Below are 20920 nucleotides of genomic sequence, written 5' to 3' on the forward strand. Positions count from 1 at the left end.
AGCACAACCTATCACCCTCAGACGGATGGAAAATCGGAACGAACCATTCAAACTCTCGAGGACATGCTACGAACTTGCATTCTGGATTTTGGAGGCAACTGGGGTCAACACATGACCTTAGTAGAGTTTGCATACAACAATAGCTACCATTCGTCAATTCAAATGGCTCCATATGAAGCACTGTATGGACGAAAGTGCCGCTCACCAATCTATTGGGATGAAGTGGGCGAGAGGAAGGTACTGGATCCAGCAACTATTGTGACGTTCCGAGGCAGAAGAAAAGGGAAAAAATTTCTGGTGAATAGTGTTTTGTGGAGAATCCGGCCAGAAGCCGTACAAATTCCTTATATTTTTCTTAAAAATTCCCTTTTCTTTGACAAATACCACTTTATATGGCCCTACTACTCAATCACCCCACAATAAGTGCCAATGAACCTAGAAAGTAGGGTTTCACTTTTGGTTTCAAGATTGGAGCAAAATTAGGGTTTTTGCGATTTTCGCCGGATGAATTTTCGGTACGGAGCAAGGATCAAATTTGGTGATTAAAAATGACTTTTAAGTGAGAAATAATATGTGATTAGAAGCAATGATACAAGGTTAGTGAACAAGAAGTAAAAACCCTAGTACGTGTGTTTTTAAGAAAAACGGCGCGAACCAGCGGGTACCGCGCACTAGCAATTGAACGTACCACTTGACCACCACTTTCTTACCATACAAGCTTATTGATATTTGAGCAAAATATCTTCTCAATTTCCAGCTAGTTTGACCGAAATTTGAGGCTAGAAATGCAAGAAAGAAAGAGAAAAAAATGAAAGGTGGTGGTGGCGACAAGTGTCGCCACCTAAGGGCTTCTTGACCAAGAGAGATGGTCTTCCTTTTTAGCCCAATTTTTGCTCATTTCCCTTCATTATTTCAGCAGCTTGGCCGAACAAGAGAGGAGAGAAAGAGAGAGCAAGAAACAACTTCCTTCTACTGGATCTTAGCCATCCAAGTGAGAAATCAAACTTCCAAACCGATTAAAGTGCTAGTTGTGAGTTGGGAGGCTAGGGGAACTAGAAATTTCCAAAGGAGGTGGAGTATCACTCTTCCAAGCTTTGTCTTTGAGGTATAAGATCTGATCATGGTTCTTGTTCTTTTAAATTTTGGTTTAAGATGTTATCTAGTTCATGCTTTGGCTTGATTACAAGATATGCAAGTTGTTGGGATAATTTTGGATGATATATGCAAGTTAGGGTTTAATAAATTTCTGCCTAAACTTGTTGTATGGTTAGTATATGTTGTATATAAGATTATATAAGGGGGTTTGGTAGTGTTGGAAGCAAGAAATACATAGATTGTCATGAAAACCCAAAAACTCCAGATTTCTGGAATTTTATGTTTACATTCTGCCCGGTTTTAGTACTCATATTTAGAGGCCGAATTAGGCTTGGACTAAAACATGAAAGTTGTAGAGAATGGTATTTTATAGGTGTCTACAAAATTTCAGCCCAATCGGAGCTATGTAGACTGTGAAAAGGTCAAAATACTCTCGCTGCTCTAGGATGCATTCCAGTGATCCGTTTTGGACAATTCATCCAGTTAATCGTATTTATTCACTATGGTCCGTACTGATTTAGCTATTTTCCAAAACATGAAAGTTTTATTATTCTGTCTTAGCTTTTAAACGCCTCCAATAATGTGAGAACCCTAACCTACCATAACTTTCTTGGCCTTTTTGCTTATTTTCTTTTCCCCATTTTTAGTGAAAATTTGTTAACCCTTTTGTTTAAACAATGGAAGGTTCGTTGTTATGTGCAATCACGTATGAGATATGTATGTAAGTGTATGTGTTAGAAGTACGTTTGAGCGCGACAATTGAATTTGGAAAAGAGGAAAAATTTTGAGAAAAGCTGAAGGGGCCGAATCCGGCCGCAAATCCGACCAGTTCTTGGCCGGATTGTTGGCCGGATTGTGGTGAAGTTTTGAAAAAAAATGTGTTTCGTCTCGGCCTCATATCCGGCCAGGAATCCGGCCGGGAATCCGGCCAGAAACTGGCCGGATTCTGACGTGGCACAGCCGGTCAGCAGCTTTGACCGGCTGTTTCTTTCCTTCTTATCTCTTTGGTTCACCAAAATATCTTCATTTCCTCTTCTTGTTCAGCCGTGGCTTTGAGAGAAAAACCAAGAAAAGCTTTGCAACTTCCAACTCCAATTTTTACTTGAATCTTGATATTTCACCGTTAGAATTTTAATTCACTCCATACAAGTGTTGGCTAAGGTGGATTAAAGGTGATAGTGGAGTTATTTTTGGAAGTGAAGTCCTAACTCTCTACCTTTGCTTGAGTCTAAGGTGAGTTGTTAAGTTAACAATTCTTTCTTGGTTCTATTCTTGGGTCATTAGTGATTGGTAAAGGCTAGAGGTGTTGTATTGTGTATGATTTCATGAGATTAGTGTATTATGGTGAAGTTTTCTAATTTATTATGATTTTTCTGTTTGCATTTGATTTTGTCTAAGTGGCCATGTATAATGAATGGAAATGCTATAGAATGAGGCTAGTTGGTGTGAATGATGGTTTATTGCAAGAAATTCTTGTTTGAAAGGAAATTTGGAAAACTTAGGGCTTCATTATCTTCAATTCTGCCCGGCACTGTTCACCCTAGTTAGAGGCCGAATTGGCCTTTGCTTAAAACATGAAAGTTGTAGGTATTGATGTGTTTGAGGTGCCTGTAAAATTTCAGGTCATTTGGAGTAGTGTAGAGTGAGAAAAGGCAAACTTACCCCTGCTGCCCTGGTTTCATCCGAAATTGGGACTTGCTTCTGTAATTAGCTAATTTGGCTAGGAATACTTCTGAACTAGTTGTTGAGGTCTTCTGATGAAATGTAGCTGGATGTCTCAGCTACCGTATGCCTTTGGAATCAATGCATTTGGACTTGTATAGACTGAGTTGTGCTCATTATAGCAGAATGTAATTTGTGAACCTGTTATTGCGGTTCGGGTTTAGTATCTTGCATATTTGACTTAGTTGTACTAGGAACTGGACTGAGTGACCTTCTACATTGTTGTAGCCCTGTCTCGTAGCTTCGAAATGGTGGGTCTTATACCCTAATCCAATAATCGTAGTGCCTTTAGTGCCATTTCCGCAAAATGTTGTCAAGCACTGTTTTATCTGAAAATGTTTCTAGCTTGTTTTTCGTATTTATTGTTGTATTTATATAACTTTAAGCCTAGTGAACGGCTTTTGGACATGAGATTATTCTATATGACATGTTGGGACTGATTTGGGGAAAATAATGAAGCCATTAATGGCTGGAAAATAGGTAAACACAAGGGACATGCCGTTCGTTTATTTTCTTGTAAATTGAATAAGTTAAAGTGATTTTTGGAAATGTATTTTGTATCAAATTGAACGTATTTCCTTGGAAGTGTCTTCGGGTCTTTGAATAAGGGTTCCAAGGCTAAGTTTCTATTTGAACTCGCATATTGTCATTTGGCAAAAAAATGTAACCGTTTTATCTTTTGAAAACATGATACCTCTTCCGTTTCAAACTTCAAATGTCCCTTAAGCCTTTCCAACCTATAGAGGTATGAGTTCGGGTTTTATTGGCCATAAGTGCATTGTTTCTAAGCAAGGTTTTAAGTGTGGAAGTTAAAGTATTTTGTCCTCCTTTTCACATGATTTTTATCAAGGCATTGGTCATTTATTGGCCACTTGAATTTATATGCTTTTGAGTCATATAAGCAATTCCTAAAGAATGTTTTCTTAGCCTCTCTATTGGAATTTTGAATTGTTTTGAGGTAAGTGTTTCCTCTTAGAGATTTTATAACCTTCTTGGTTTGGGTTGCATTAGGGTTATTCTTGTCTACGGATCCAAGTGCCCTCTTTACACTTTGAAGGTCTTTTATACGTTTACTCGCGAGTAGACGGGTGTAGACACCAAATTTTTGATGTTTTATTATTTATTTATTTACTATTCGTTTTTTATTTGTTCTATTTTTATTTGTCACAATTAGTTTTATTTACTTTTAGTTTTAGTTATTTTCGCCATTTTAGAGTAGAATTTCTCAAAGGAAAAAGAAAAGTGTTCAAAAAAAATATGTTTTAGTTGTTTTGGATTTAGTTTCATTATTTAAAAAATGAAAAGAAAAAATAATAAAAAATTTGAAAAATAATAAAAAAAAGGGGAAAAATGAAAATTTGCACTTTAGTGTTTTTAGTTTATTTTTCATCCAATGTCAATTAAATTGTTTTTGTTATTTATTTATTTTTATTATTATCAATTTTGTTTAAAAAAAAAAAAAGTGTGTGTCGCGCATGCAAGCTGCATATTTTGCAGCTTGCCAGAAAGGGGCTTCGGGCAGCTCCTTAGCTGCAATTTCAGAGGAAGTGGCTGGGGGTTTTAGGGTTGAAAGTCTGGTATAAAAAGAGAAAGAAAAGGCAGCCGCAATAGAGAGTTTTGGGGGATGTAGAGAATGGCGGCTGAAAAATCAAAAGGAGGGTTTCTGGGACGGCAAAAAAAAAAAACTGAGAGGAGAGAACGGCTAAAAAACTGAGAGTGCAGGGAGAGTTTGGGGGGCTAGCAGCGATTTCCCCAAGGTGGGTCTGACAAACAGCAGCGAAGGTCGGAGATCTGCAACTACGAGGCGCCGTGGCATATATACGCCATGAACTGGAGCGTCCGCAGGAAAAAAAATACCGGTTAGCCCTCGCCAGTCTCATGGAGCGGTATCCCGACCGTCTGGAAATCTTCCAGCTCAACAACAACCGCAACAGCGAGCTCTTCGACCCCCTCACCTCCTTCGACTGGAACGAGGCCAAGCCCAAGCGCATCGGCGCCTCTAGCAACGACACCACCTGCACCATCTGGGACATCGACCGCGAGACCGTCGACACCCAGCTCATCGCCCACGACAAGGAGGTCTATGACATCGCTTGGGGCGGCGTCGGCGTCTTTGCCTCCATTTCCACTGACGGCTCCGTTTGGGTTTTCGACCTCCGCGACAAGGAGCACTCCATCATTATCTACGAGAGCTCCGAGCCTGATACGCCGCTCGTCCGCTTTGGTTGGAACGAACAGGACCCCCGGTACATGGTTACTATCGATATGGACAGCGCTAAGGTAGTCGTCCTGGACATCCGCTTCCCCACGTTTCCGGTCGTGGAGCTGCAACGGCACCAGGCCAGTGTCAACGCCATCGCTTGGACTCCCCACAGCTCGTGCCACATCTGCACTGCTAACGATGACTCCCAGGCCATCATTTGGGATCTCTCTTCCATGGGCCAGCCTATTGAGGGCGGATTGGACCCCATTCTCGCTTATACTGCCGGTGCCGAAATTGAGCAGCCACAGTGGTCCTCTTCCCAGCCTGATTGGGTTGCCATCGCCTTCTCGAATAAGCTTCAGATTCTGAGGGTATGACTCGTGTTTCATTGTCTGGATCCCAGGTAATCGCTACCGTAGCTGCAATAACCGTTTTCTTATCCCTTGTTTGGATTGCATGCATGTTTTTTTTTTAGAACTGAGTATGATATTTTTCTGAGTTGCTTGTTCGCTTGGATCATGGTTGCTTAATCTAAAGTTGTTAGTTGCTTAATCCTAGTCGAAGCTGTGTATTTGAACCAGAAAACCTGGGTTAGCTTGTAAGCAAAGTGCAGCAGTTTCATTCTGGGTTGATTAAAGCTTAATAGGAAATAGTTGCAGAAGTTTGTTTCATATTGCTTGGCATGAACTCATGAACCTTTTCACCGCTGGTTTGCTGAACTTGTTCCACAGTTTGATCATGTTTTGTCCTTTGATGATTCTCTTCGCCTTTGTCTTCCTCAAGGCAGCCCGCAATGCTGAGCTCTTGCTTGCATGTTTAGGTGCTAAGCTCTAGTAGGTTCTTTGCTTAGATCAAAGTTGTGATGTTGGGTTGAATTGATTTCTTTTCGAAGTTGTGTTTTGAGGCTAAAATCCTTGCTTGAAAAATGGAAGCCGGTAGCTAGTTTGTTGCAGAAAATTCTTAGCAACTGCTGAAAGTTTTGCAGAAGTAAGAAAAGCTGTTTCAGTTTTCGTAGCTTGCATGAATATTTTCCAGAAAAATTACATTCCAACCCCCCAAGTCCCCCCTTGTTCTACTATGACCCAATTAATTGAATGATTTTCTCAATTTGATCCTTGGTAGCTTTTAATTTTACAACTTCATTGCTTGCTTTGCTTCAATTAACTACCATGCTTTATCAATTGCACTTAAGTCATAACTTTAGGGGATTTACGATCAAGTGAGCTTTGTTTTGCACATTTCTTTAATTTTTCTTAATAAATTGGTACCTTGACCATTTCTTTCATTTTGGAGGATAAATAAGTTGATTTCACTCCATTAGAGCTTCATTTCAAGGGAGGTATAATTTCTTTTTTATCTTTTGTGTCTCTTCTATGTGACTCAACGTGCTAAGTGAATTGCATGTCTACTTTGCTTTCCTAGCTTTTCTTTATTTCCTTTTACTTATGTCATTTACTTTTTATTTTCATTAAGTTATTCTTTTAATGGGGTATGTGTACACCTCTTGGCTTGTAATAGATAGGGCTGTGGCAAGCAATTTGGTCCATTTTCCCTTTCCCCTTTTGTTTTAGTTAGTGAATGTAATAGGTTCATTAGCTTAGTTGCATGCCTACGTGTTACGTGTTTAATCGCTTTATTAGGTCCTTGCATCTAGTCAAGCATGCTAAGTGTCATGTGCTACGTGTTTATAAGTGATTCGCATGTCTACTCGCTTTTTATAGTGTGGATGAATGAAATGGATGAATGTACGTCACCACACTAGTCCAACGCTAGTTGTGGCTTCTTTTATCGTTTCCACTAGTCCAACGCTAGTCGGAATTCATAGGAGGGGCTAGTCCAATGCTAGACCCAATAGGTTTTTTCCTTTTTCATAAAGTGCATGATCACCACATATCACGCATTTTTCCTTAGTTTATCATTTGGTATGTTCCTCAAACCCCTTCCCCTTCACTTTAGGACTTGCATCTCATGCTAGTTAGGGTACATTTGCCTGAAGAGTCCCCTTCCGATAAGGAAAACGAGCGAGTGTGGCTACTCGATAGCCTTAGCACGCTAGTTTTGCCTTCTAATCAAAGGGAAAATAGAAGTCGAAAAGTTAGGAGTCAACCCCCGTACCCGACTTGTTGCATTCCTCTAGGGTCATACTTTCATTTTTATCATCTACATACTCTTTTAACCACATTTTTTCACTTTTCTCAAACCATACTTTCTCACTACATTTTTCCTATCACGTGCTCATTTTCACCTCACAAATGGAATTCCCCTTTACCTTATATATCTATTATTCTTTTTTTTTACACACTTGCACACAAAAACACTTGAATTTTGTACAATTTCACACATGCACCTTTTTATACACTTGCACACTTGCACTTGAATCATCATTTGCATTAATCGACCTCTATAAGGTTTTCTTTCATTGGCCGCCACAATTCATGTGGTTGGGACCAAAAACCTTACAAGAGACATCCTAGAATCTAGGGTTTTGCATTTCATGTAGCACATCCAAATGTAATAAATTCTTTGGTTAAAACAAGAAAATCTTTGATTAAATCACGCAACTAGCCTTGGCTAGGTCAAAGGGGTGCCTTGGATTGTATCCTTGCCTTCCCCTTTGTCAAATGTGACTCCTGAACCTTTTTCCTTGGTTTACGTGGATTAGGAGTCGTTTAAAAGGGGTTTCTTACTAATTTTTTTTTTCTCATTTTTCTTAAAAAATTCATTTTTTAGCTGACTTGGTGCACCTTAACTCATTACCAAGTGGCGACTCCGATTTTAATTTCAAAAACCCTTTTTAAGCTACATTTTGGGTCAAATCGTCGCATTCTCAAAACCCCGTTTAGACCCATTTTTCTTTTAAATCACAATTCATTTTCCAACCACAAAACAAAATCCATTTTTTAAACCATTTATTTTTCTTATCAAAAAATGGGGCGCGACAACGGGTATTTGTTGATTTCATCTAAATCATGTTAGATGGATTGTAATGTGGTCTTTGTATTATTTTAGGTTTCATTGGTGATTGAGAAGTGGGCGTTATTTTGCGTGTATAGGTGAGTGTTCCTTGTTTGTTATGTTTCCTGATTATATGGCTTGTTTGAATGATTGATAACATGCTAAACGCTTTCAATGAATGCTAAACGATTTTGAGGCGAGTGTGTACTTTATCGCACTTAGCCTAAATGATTGTGAAATTTTAATGATTGAGCGATTGAAATGTTAATTGTGCATGGATGTAAGCTCTTTTGGGCTGAACTGGCCATTGCCCCTTGTTACCGGTCGTCTCGAGCCAGTCGGACTCGGTCGAGCGATTAGGGACTTGGGTGAACGTTTCGGTATACTCGAGTATTACCCTGTAGGTTGGTGGAGCCTGGCCAAAAGCCAGGGACGGGGTGAATGAATAAATGAATGAGTGAATGAATGAATGAATGAATGAACGAGGGGTTTTACTCATGCAAAAATGCATTTTCAAATGATTGAAGGTAGGGGAATGAAAGGAGAATGAATGAATGAACGAATGAACGAATGGCTCCTTGTGAGCACGTATCCTTTTCATGAATGTGTTTACCGCTTTATTTGTACTTGTATCTTGAATTGTTGTTTAAATGTATTGAATGCATTGATTCTTTGGTTGCCTATGTGTACGGAACCTCACTGAGCTTTCCAGCTCATTCCTTTAGTTTTTGTTTTCCTTAGCAGGGGAGGACGTGCAAGGACGAAAGCTACGTATAGACTAGCCGATCTAGTACTTTTGACCTTTTTGTTGTGGTTCTCGCCCCAATGTTTGGTGGGCTGGTTGTATGGAGAACGGAGAACCTTTGTACATAAGTTGTATTGCTTTTGGGTTGGATATGTATATAAGTTTACGTTTAAGTTTGGATTTTTTTTTTGTTTGTTATTTCGATTATTTTGTGGGTTTTATTGTCTTTTCTTATAGTGACTGACTGAGTCCCGGCGAGAGCTGGGCAGGCGGTCCGCCGATACCCTGGGATACGCCCTAGGGAGAAGTGGGGCCGTTACAGTTGGTATCAGAGCCAGGTTCGCGTGGTCTCTGCGCGTAGTGAGCCTGGACTGAGTGAGAAATAGGTATGAAGGATTAAGTGCTCGCTCGAGCATAAGCTTTGAACTGTGAATGTTATAGGCCTTAAATCTTTCTCGTGGTATCTAAGGACAATAGATAGGTACGTCTGGGAGGAATTCCGATTGTAGATGGTTTACTCTTGGGACTGGCCAGATCGAGAGATGAATTATCTTATTTCGGATTCTAGTACCCGAGTACTCCAGAGTTGAGACGATGTTAAGTATATGAGATTTATATTTTGAGACCATGAACAGGCTTTGTCCGACTAGAATGAGTACCAGAGGTTAAGGGATATCCAGTGTGAACAGTAAGTGACGTGAGAGACCGGACGGGGTTACCTTAGCTGAAACTGGGACGACACATCACCTCCTTGTTTGATTCGCCCGTATATTCTTATTATATGACGTCCATTGATGTATTTGTATGAATATGTTCTTGACTTGATACGTACTTGTGAAATTGAACCTCTATTTACTTGATATGTGGGGTGTTATGTGCGTATATGTTACTTGTGTACTTGGTACATCGGTGTTGTTGTTTTAGTCCTCTTATCACCTTTATTCATTAAATTAATTTTTGGAAAAAAAAAGAGAAGGGAAATATATATCTATGGACGGGAGACGTAGTCGTGGACGTGGTCAAGGCTGTGGAACTAAACGGACCTCAGAACCAAGAGCAGAAAGGGAAACGTCTGCCGAGCAAGACCAAGGACCGAGAGAAGCAACCGGAGACCAAATGGCGACGGTAATGCAACAAATGACGGATATTTTGGCGAGATTAGTAGACCAACAAGGCCAAATACCTATGAACCAACCCCGGAACTTTGAGATGGGTGAGGATAAGGCTCTTGAGAGGTTCCAAAAATTTGCACCTCCAAAATTCCTTGGAGGACCTGATCCAGACATAGCCGAGCAATGGTTAGAGGCTATGGTTAACATTTTCACAGCTTTAAACTACACTGAGCAGAGGCAAGTGAACTTTGTAGTGTTTCAATTTGAGGGACCGGCCCGAGCATGGTGGAACGTAATTCGAGAAAAATGGGAAAGGGAACGGACCATGTGGACTTGGGCGAACTTTACCAGAGAATTTAATGAGAAGTACCTTCCACCTTTAGTCCAAGAAAGGAGGGAGGATGAATTTATTGGACTACGCCAGGGGACATTAAGTGTGGCAGAATACGAAACGAAATTTACCAAACTATCCAAGTTTGCCTCAGAATTAGTAGCCACAGAACCGAGAAGAGTAAGGCGGTTCATACAGGGATTGAACTTGGACATTCAAGAGGCGTTGGCAGCCGCGCAAGTGAATACGTTTACGGAGGCCCTTGAGAAGGCTCAACGAATCGAGAGTGCCAAGGCACAAATAAAGGCCTCCCAAACTCGGAAAAGAGGTGCATCGGGCAGTGGATTGGAAGAGTTTAGTCAAACGATGGCGCCTTCTAAAGTGCCAAAAGTAAGCCAGTTATCCTATCCGCCATGGACAATAGGGGCAATTGATGAGAGGTCTACTAAAGGAAGTCAAATTGGACCTAAGGAGATTTCTCAGGATAGTCAAAAGATAACCTCTCCCTTGATTTGCGGTTACTGTGGAAAAGCCAACCACACCGAAGATGCTTGTTGGCGGAAAGGGCGGAAATGTTTAATTTGTGGAAGCAGTGAGCATCAAGTGAGCAATTGTCCGAGGAGGCATCCACGTGAGGGTAGTACTCAGTCACAAGATGGAACGAAATCAAAACCAGTGAAAGAAAGAGGGAACCGAACCAATGTACCGGCCAAAGCATATGCATTAGACAACCGAACGGTTCCGGACTCGCCTGAGACTAATGAAGGTAAAAATTTCGAGGACGAAATTTCCTAAGAAGGGGAGAGTGTGAGAACCCTAACCTACCATAACTTTCTTGGCCTTTTTGCTTATTTTCTTTTCCCCATTTTTAGTGAAAATTTGTTAACCCTTTTGTTTAAACAATGGAAGGTTCGTTGTTATGTGCAATCACGTATGAGATATGTATGTAAGTGTATGTGTTAGAAGTACGTTTGAGCGCGACAATTGAATTTGGAAAAGAGGAAAAATTTTGAGAAAAGCTGAAGGGGCCGAATCCGGCCGCAAATCCGGCCAGTTCTTGGCCGGATTGTTGGCCGGATTGTGGTGAAGTTTTGAAAAAAAATGTGTTTCGTCTCGGCCTCATATCCGGCCAGGAATCCGGCCGGGAATCCGGCCAGAAACTGGCCGGATTCTGACGTGGCACAGCCGGTCAGCAGCTTTGACCGGCTGTTTCTTTCCTTCTTATCTCTTTGGTTCACCAAAATATCTTCATTTCCTCTTCTTGTTCAGCCGTGGCTTTGAGAGAAAAATCAAGAAAAGCTTTGCAACTTCCAACTCCAATTTTTACTTGAATCTTGATATTTCACCGTTAGAATTTTAATTCACTCCATACAAGTGTTGGCTAAGGTGGATTAAAGGTGCTAGTGGAGTTATTTTTGGAAGTGAAGTCCTAACTCTCTACCTTTGCTTGAGTCTAAGGTGAGTTGTTAAGTTAACAATTCTTTCTTGGTTCTATTCTTGGGTCATTAGTGATTGGTAAAGGCTAGAGGTGTTGTATTGTGTATGATTTCATGAGATTAGTGTATTATGGTGAAGTTTTCTAATTTATTATGATTTTTCTGTTTGCATTTGATTTTGTCTAAGTGGCCATGTATAATGAATGGAAATGCTATAGAATGAGGCTAGTTGGTGTGAATGATGGTTTATTGCAAGAAATTCTTGTTTGAAAGGAAATTTGGAAAACTTAGGGCTTCATTATCTTCAATTCTGCCCGGCACTGTTCACCCTAGTTAGAGGCCAAATTGGCCTTTGCTTAAAACATGAAAGTTGTAGGTATTGATGTGTTTGAGGTGCCTGTAAAATTTCAGGTCATTTGGAGTAGTGTAGAGTGATAAAAGGCAAACTTACCCCTGCTGCCCTGGTTTCATCCGAAATTGGGACTTGCTTCTGTAATTAGCTAATTTGGCTAGGAATACTTCTGAACTAGTTGTTGAGGTCTTCTGATGAAATGTAGCTGGATGTCTCAGCTACCGTATGCCTTTGGAATCAATGCATTTGGAGTTGTATAGACTGAGTTGTGCTCATTATAGCAGAATGTAATTTGTGAACCTGTTATTGCGGTTCGGGTTTAGTATCTTGCATATTTGACTTAGTTGTGCTAGGAACTGGACTGAGTGACCTTCTACATTGTTGTAGCCCTGTCTCGTAGCTTCGAAATGGTGGGTCTTATACCCTAATCCAATAATCGTAGTGCCTTTAGTGCCATTTCCGCAAAATGTTGTCAAGCACTATTTTATCTGAAAATGTTTCTAGCTTGTTTTTCGTATTTATTGTTGTATTTATATAACTTTAAGCCTAGTGAAAGGCTTTTGGACATGAGATTATTCTATATGACATGTTGGGACTGATTTGGGGAAAATAATGAAGCCATTAATGGCTGGAAAATAGGTAAACACAAGGGACATGCCGTCCGTTTATTTTCTTGTAAATTGAATAAGTTAAAGTGATTTTTGGAAATGTATTTTGTATCAAATTGAACGTATTTCCTTGGAAGTGTCTTCGGGTCTTTGAATAAGGGTTCCAAGGCTAAGTTTCTATTTGAACTCGCATATTGTCATTTGGCAAAAAAATGTAACCGTTTTATCTTTTGAAAACATGATACCTCTTCCGTTTCAAACTTCAAATGTCCCTTAAGCCTTTCCAACCTATAGAGGTATGAGTTCGGGTTTTATTGGCCATAAGTGCATTGTTTCTAAGCAAGGTTTTAAGTGTGGAAGTTAAAGTATTTTGTCCTCCTTTTCACATGATTTTTATCAAGGCATTGGTCATTTATTGGCCACTTGAATTTATATGCTTTTGAGTCATATAAGCAATTCCTAAAGAATGTTTTCTTAGCCTCTCTATTGGAATTTTGAATTGTTTTGAGGTAAGTGTTTCCTCTTAGAGATTTTATAACCTTCTTGGTTTGGGTTGCATTAGGGTTATTCTTGTCTACGGATCCAAGTGCCCTCTTTACACTTTGAAGGTCTTTTATACGTTTACTCGCGAGTAGACGGGTATTTGTTGATTTCATCTAAATCATGTTAGATGGATTGTAATGTGGTCTTTGTATTATTTTAGGTTTCATTGGTGATTGAGAAGTGGGCGTTATTTTGTGTGTATAGGTGAGTGTTCCTTGTTTGTTATGTTTCCTGATTATATGGCTTGTTTGAATGATTGATAACATGCTAAACGCTTTCAATGAATGCTAAACGATTTTGAGGCGAGTGTGTACTTTATCGCACTTAGCCTAAATGATTGTGAAATTTTAATGATTGAGCGATTGAAATGTTAATTGTGCATGAATGTAAGCCCTTTTGGGCTGAACTGGCCATTGCCCCTTGTTACCGGTCGTCTTGAGCCAGTCGGACTCGGTCGAGCGATTAGGGACTTGGGTGAACGTTTCGGTATACTCGAGTATTACCCTGTAGGTTGGTGGAGCCTGGCCAAAAGCCAGGGACGGGGTGAATGAATAAATGAATGAGTGAATGAATGAATGAACGAGGGGTTTTACTCATGCAAAAATGCATTTTCAAATGATTGAAGGTAGGGGAATGAAAGGAGAATGAATGAATGAATGAATGAACGAATGAACGAATGGCTCCTTGTGAGCACGTATCCTTTTCATGAATGTGTTTACCGCTTTATTTGTACTTGTATCTTGAATTGTTGTTTAAATGTATTGAATGCATTGATTCTTTGGTTGCCTATGTGTACGGAACCTCACTGAGCTTTCCAGCTCATTCCTTTAGTTTTTGTTTTCCTTAGCAGGGGAGGACGTGCAAGGACGAAAGCTATGTATAGACTAGCCGATCTAGTACTTTTGACCTTTTTGTTGTGGTTCTCGCCCCAATGTTTGGTGGGCCGGTTGTATGGAGAACGGAGAACCTTTGTACATAAGTTGTATTGCTTTTGGGTTGGATATGTATATAAGTTTACGTTTAAGTTTGGATTTTTTTTTTGTTTGTTATTTCGATTATTTTGTGGGTTTTATTGTCTTTTCTTATAGTGACTGACTGAGTCCCGGCGAGAGCTGGGCAGGCGGTCCGCCGATACCCTGGGATACGCCCTAGGGAGAAGTGGGGCCGTTACAAATAACACCTTAATCGGACCTTGGTAACCTGAGATAGAGTCATTTAAAGGTAGTGCGGTTAATTAGCCGACTAGTTGGATTTTGGTTCTGTAAATTGGGAATTTGACTAGGTTGCATTGGAAACTGGACTAAGTGATCTTCATGAAAATTGTAGCCCTATGTCTTAGCTTCGAAATGGTATAAGTTATGCTGTAATCTGATAAGCGTAGCCTTAGATGTGTTCTTTCCGCAACCACACGTCAAATCTGTCTTTTGTTAGGTTACATTTCCGCACTTGATATCACTTTGATTTTTGTTCTTATGTTGTTATGAGCCTATGGAACGGCTATTTACTTGAATCTATGATATGTATGACTTTGGGATTGATTGAGGAAAAATAATGAGGCCATAAATGGCTAGAAAATTAGGTAAACACAAGGGGCATGCTGCTAAATTTTCACGAGAAAGATAAACTAGCCTTTGGAGTTTTAGTTCTATATTTGGCAAATTTGACTTGGATACACTGAAAACTAGGTTGAGGTGTCTTCATGAAAGTTGTAACTCTTTGTCTAAGCTTCGAGACACTACCTGGTACATTTTGATCTGATAACCACAGCTCCAGTTATGGGCAAAATCGTGTAACCCGTTCTGTACCATTTTCATTTCCGCGCATGCCCGATGCATTCCTTTACTGTTTTTCCGCTTTGATCGTTTTAGTCCTTATTTCCATTTGTGATCTAGGGCTTGGACTTGAGCAAGACAATAATAAATGATGGATGAGGTTCGTGAGTCGTGGTTGGTGAGTGATCCCTCGACTATTTCCAAAGTTACTTTTGAACTAATTCTTGCATTTATGACTCCATTGCATATCATTTGGGTTCGGGTGTGTGCCATGACATAATTTGGCTCCAATGAGTTCCTGGAAAGTCTTGTGCTTAGAACCAATGTCTCCACTACTGTTTACACATTCTTTGGAGCACGATGGCTCCTTACTTTTGTTTCACGGTTACCTGATCTAAACGAGCATTGGATATTTGAGTACAAGAACTTCACTGGCTCTCGTGAGCAATAAATGAACATTTGATTACTGCATCATGACGTCATATCAATGCTTTATTGTGAAATATACTTGGCCGTTGATTTACTGGTCACTCCCTGAGCTTCTAGCTCACCCCCTATTATCTTCTTCTCCCCACAGGGATCGAAGTAAAGGAAGAACTTGTATTTGGATCTCTGTGTGGCTGGATGGCGTACATCTTGTATAGTTTAGATTTGGTTTTGGTTTATGTACTTTTGGGCCTGTATAAATATTTGGAATTGAATCGGATGTATATCTACATTCTACGCTTAGAACTAGTTTCCGCTTCGCTTATGATATGTAATTTTTGGAGAATTGGATGTATTATTTGAGTTGTACCTTGTAATTTACTTGAGGAATGTAGTAAGTAAGTGAGTCCCGGCGAGAGTTGGGCAGGCGGTCCGCTAAACCCTTTGGTTCGCCTTAGGGGGAGGTGGGGCCGTCACAACTATTCCTTGGATAGAGGAAGTTTGAGAAAAGGTTAAGTTGATACGGCAACGACTCCAAACAGCTCAAAGCTGACAAAAGAGCTACGCAGACAACCGAAGAAAAGACTTAGAGTTCGAAGTTGGAGACCGTGTTTTCCTCAAGGTTACACCGTTACGGAGTGTCACGGCGGGTAAAGGAAAGAAATTGCAACCGAGGTTCGTTGGACCCTACAAGATCCTCCAGAGGGTAGGAACGGTAGCGTATCGATTAGAGCTGCCGTCCAATCTCTCTCGAATTCATGACGTCTTCCACGTCTTGATGCTCAAAAAATACTATCCCGACCCCTCCCATATCTTACAACCAGAGGAGATTGACGTGGACGAATCGCTTTGATGTGTGCATGAACCAGGGCCCAGTCCAAGTCCCATTGGGCCCAGTCACACGTGCACGGGCCAAGCTCTTCAAAGAATCCCTCCAAACCCTTGTTCGAGTTGTCCACGATCAACATGGAGGCTATAGAGATATTGAAGGCTTGGAAAGGATCAATCAAGCAACTTACACTTTGGTCCAAGCCCAGGAAGACTCCAGTGGGCCTCCTTACGAATCGGCCGAGTAGGGCCTTAGTCGTTGTTTTTCTATTTAGTTGGACTAGTGTTTCGTAGAAGGCATGGGCCGGCCCACCTTGAAGACAAGGTAGCCGACCTTCCCTTTAAGTTTCTTTAGGGTTTTCGTTACTTCATTGAGCCTATAAATAGGCTAGCCTTGTAAGGTTAAAAACTAGTTTTTGATTAATAAAATTCTTAGTGCATTCGTTTTCTTTCATAAAGAATTCGAGCCTTTTAACTTGCTTGGCAAGGGTTATTGAGCAATCTCGCGTCCTGTCCTTGGTTGTTCATCCGACCTATTCCCCTGGAGTATTCACCTTCATCGGAGTGTCGTCTACCACCTTCAATCAAGTCGTGTTGTCCGTTTGATTATAGGTTCCGCAATCCAAGCGTTGGACATCCCCGCTAGATCCTTGGGCAAACGTGCTACGTGTCTCGACCGTGGATCGAGGAGCGTATCAGTTGGCTTCAGAGCTTTGGTGGAGGTATCTTCCGTTATATCCGTCGTCTTGTCTTAGTTTTCCTTAATTTTCCGCTGCCTTGTTTTTACAAAAAATAAAAAAATTCTGTTCGTTAGCTTTGTTACTTGTTGAGCCGTTTCCTTTCCTTTTGTTGTCTAGAAATTCTGGTCGTTGTTCTTAATGTTTGTCCGTTGAGTCTTCAAGTCTGTCCGTTGCTGCCTTGTTAGTTTAAAAAAAAAAAAACAAAGGAACAAACAAATCTGTTTGCATCGCTTGTCAAAAAAAAAAAAATTTCTGGCCGCTAGTTCTTTTGGTCGCGTCAATTCTGGTTAGTTGTGTGTTTTGCTAGTCCTAATCTATCCAGATTTCGTATCCTTGTGACAACCATTCTGTCCAGCAATTAGCCATAGCCGAATCTGCAAAAGAAAAAAAAAAGAGAGAAAAAAAGAAGACGGCTAGGGTTTGGTCCAATTCCGCGGCTAGGGTTTTCCATTGATTGCTGAATCTGTCCAAGTTTTGTTGGGTCATCCAAGCTGTTTTAATTAGTTTTCTAAACTGACTTGTGGATCAAACTTGTTGGAGTTGAGAATCTTGAAGGAAACTACAACCATCTAGGGTTTCTTGAGTTCTTGGAATTAAATCTTGAAGTTCTTGAAAGTTCTTGGTAAATCTTGGAGTTTTGGCTGATTAGTTGTAGTACGTAGGGCTGACCAGAAATCTGGTTTGTGAACCTTTTCCGTCCAGGTTTAGTCGCAGTTGTTAAGTCAAAAAAAAAAAAAAAGAGAGAACAAAGAGGGAAAAAAAAAACAGAAACGCAAAAGACAAGAGGGAAAGAAAAGAAACATTCGGCCAACACAAATCCAAGAAGGAAGCCGTGTCCCGTTATTGCCAAATCTGTCTTATTATTTCTTGTTTCAAACCAGAAAATTACAGCAAGAAAAGAAAGAAATTCAAAAGTTTTGGCCAACCTCTTCTTGAAAATCTTGAACACCTTGAATCTTGATCACTTGTGTCACCTTTTTGGATTCTTGTGGGTCTTGATTATCTTGGGGTTTGAAGAATTGCACTTCCCTTCGTACAAAGAGTTTTTTGTAAGATCTTGCATCCATACGTGGCTTTCTTGGTTGAGGAGTGAACTTCTTGGGAGATTCTTGAGTAACATCACTCGCATGGCCTTGGGAGTCCATTAGGAGCCGAATTTCTGGAGCAATAAAAACCAAATCTGTCTTGAATTTCTGGAGCAATAAACACCAAATCTGTCTTGTAGGAGAGAGGGCCGAATTGCTGGTTCTTGGGGTAGAGAGGGTGTCGAACTCCTTGGGTGAAGAAAGCGGCTGTGAGAGGAGGATTAATAGGAAGTAATAGCCGACTTAGGGAGGGGTTCAAGAGGAAAGAAATCTGGAAATTTGAGTGGTCCAATTCTGGTTTGTGTTGTGAGCATAGTAGGCGGCTGCTTAAGGGGGTTTATAGGGGTTCTCTTAGCTGACTTTGGGAAGGAAATAAAGGGGAAGAATTCTGGAAATTTCAGAGATCCAAATCTGGTTGGTGTTTGCAAAGTGTGCGGCTGCTAAGAGGGAGCTTTATAAGGACATTAGCCGACTTGGGGAAGGATTAAGAAGGGAGATTTCTGGAAAATTAGAAGAGAAAGGAGAGAGGGAACCGAATCTGTTTGGGGGGGGGAATTAGAAGTTGCTTAAAGGAGGTCTTCAAGGGGGTTACCAACTCTAACTTGCTTTCCAACTTAGTTTAGGAGACTAAGTACAACACTTGGATAACACTTGGACACCTTCCTACATTTTCTCCTCCATTTTAGGATATCCTACTATATTCTCTCATCCTTTTAGGAAACCACTCCTACATCTTAGGATTCTTAGAGTTTCCTTTCTTGGCAATACTTTCCAAATCTGTCCATCGACCCTAATCCTTCCAAAACCGTCCTTCCCTTTGCAAAATTTCACCCAATTGTGTCCTTTACTCTTGTTTACTCTTGTGGGGAAAAGTTGGAGGCAATTATTGGACTCGAGCAACATTTCTCAACTACCTAATCCAACAGGTAAAAGGTACTTGGTAAGCCTAATAGAGTGAATTGAGCACTACACACGAGCGTGAGGAATACACTAAGGGAGTGAAGTGAGGATTATATTTGCATTTTCTTTGTTTCTTCTAACCTTTGCAGGGGCAACAAGGGAAGCATGGAGCAACAACACCACCATCAACAACATGCAACCACCGATCCTTCATTGTTATTCGCCGCGATGAAGAATGAGCTCAGGCGAATCAGTGAGCAATAAATGGAGACGTTACACACTCGTTTTGATGAGTTGTCTAGGAGCCTTACGCGAGGCTCTCGTTCTAGGTCCCATAACCGGAGTAACCCTGGCACCAAAGAAACAAATGGCGAAGACTACTCCGCTAGTGAGGATGAGGAACGACCCGAGAGGCCTACAAGGGACATGCCCAAAAACGAAATCAAGGGGCTTAAAATTCAAGTTCCCGCATTCAAAGGCAAAAGTGACCCTGAGGCTTACTTGGAGTGGGAAGGCCGCATCGAGATGGTCTTCGACTGCTACGACTATTGCGAGGAACAAAAAGTGAAGGTTGCCACCGTGGAGTTCACCGACTACGCACTAGTCTGGTGGGACCAAGTGAGGACCACGAGGAGGAGGATGGGAGAACCACGTGTCCGGACTTGGCGAGAACTCAAGGCACTAATGCGCAAGCGATTTGTTCCTAGCTACTACAATCGTGATCTCCACTCTAAGCTTCAAACACTCACGCAAGGCAACATGAGTGTGGAGGATTACCACAAAGAAATCGAGATGGCCATGATGAGGGCCAACATTCAAGAAGACAATGAAGCCACAATGGCTAGGTTCCTTAGGGGTCTCAATCCTGACCTTCAGGATGCCTTGGAGCTTCAACATTACTTGGACATGCACGACCTTCTAGAACTCGCCATTAAGGCCAAACGGGGGAAAAAATTAAGACGGGGAGCCCGTACTTTCCAATCTTCTACCACCACCTCGTGGAAAGGCAACCAACCACGAAGAGTGACCCACGAAGTTGGAAATGCGACAACACCAACCTATTCTAACCGCTTCCAAGGTAATGCTTCTACCCGTAATGCCTATTCTACACCTAACAAGGTTTCTGATGTGTCCAGGTCTACTTCTAAGGCACCGCAAGAAACTCCTAAAGCTAGGAGTAGGGACATCAAATGCTTTAAGTGCCAAGGGTTTGGGCATATTCAATCTCAATGTCCAAACCAACGGGTAATGCTGATAACTCACAATGGCGAAATCGTGTCGGATGATGACGAATGTGAGGACATGCCCGAACTAGTAGAAGATGACTGCCTGGAAGAAGAGCCAGCTGGGGAGGCTTGCTCGCCTACACGAGGAGAAGTAAGTTGCTTGGTAGCACGACGAGTGCTAACCGCCCGCGTCAAGGAGGATGAGCAGCTACAACGCGAAAACCTATTCTACACCCGCTGTAAGGTAGGCGACAAAGTATGTAGTCTCATCATCGACGGTGGGAGTTGCACGAACGTGGCCAGTTTGCTCATGGTGGAAAGTCTAGGACTCACCACTACCAGGCATCCACATCCTTACCGCCTCCAATGGCTAAGTGAGGATGGTGAAGTACGAGTCTTCAAACAAGTACGCATTCCCTTCTCCATTGGTACTTACATTGATGAAATCGTGTGCGACGTAGTGCCAATGCATGCTACACATATCATTTTGGGAAGGCCCTGGCAATTTGACAAACACGTCACATTCGATGGAAGAGCCAATACGTACACACTTTTGCACGATGGCAAACGTAAGGTCCTGACACCTCTCACACCTGCACAAGTTTATGAGGACCAACTACTTTTGCAAAGGGAGTGTGAACAAGACCGTCAAAGGAGGAAACTCAAGGCGGTCGACCCTGGTAAAAGCTTCACGTCCACGAGTGAGCCATCAACCAAGGGTCACGAGAGCACACCTAGGGGTGTACGTGACAAACCACCTGACGCACCTCCCACTAGGAAGCACAACATGATTATTAAGGCTAAAGATGTTAGAAAAGTGGTGAACTCTAATCAGCCTATA

The 20920-nt window shown here is 41.3% G+C and overlaps 1 protein-coding gene across 1 annotated transcript; it reads left to right on the forward strand.

Moving 5' to 3' along the window:
* The first annotated feature begins 4677 nt into the window (after positions 1-4677).
* Positions 4678-5448, forward strand: LOC113708313 (WD repeat-containing protein LWD1-like). The gene has a single exon (XM_072065183.1). The coding sequence runs from the start codon at positions 4696-4698 to the stop codon at positions 5395-5397; it is 702 nt and encodes a 233-aa protein (XP_071921284.1). The 5' UTR covers positions 4678-4695; the 3' UTR covers positions 5398-5448.
* The last annotated feature ends 15472 nt before the right edge of the window (positions 5449-20920 follow it).

This window comes from Coffea arabica, chromosome 9c, assembly GCF_036785885.1.
Source record: "Coffea arabica cultivar ET-39 chromosome 9c, Coffea Arabica ET-39 HiFi, whole genome shotgun sequence".
Taxonomy (NCBI): domain Eukaryota; kingdom Viridiplantae; phylum Streptophyta; class Magnoliopsida; order Gentianales; family Rubiaceae; genus Coffea; species Coffea arabica.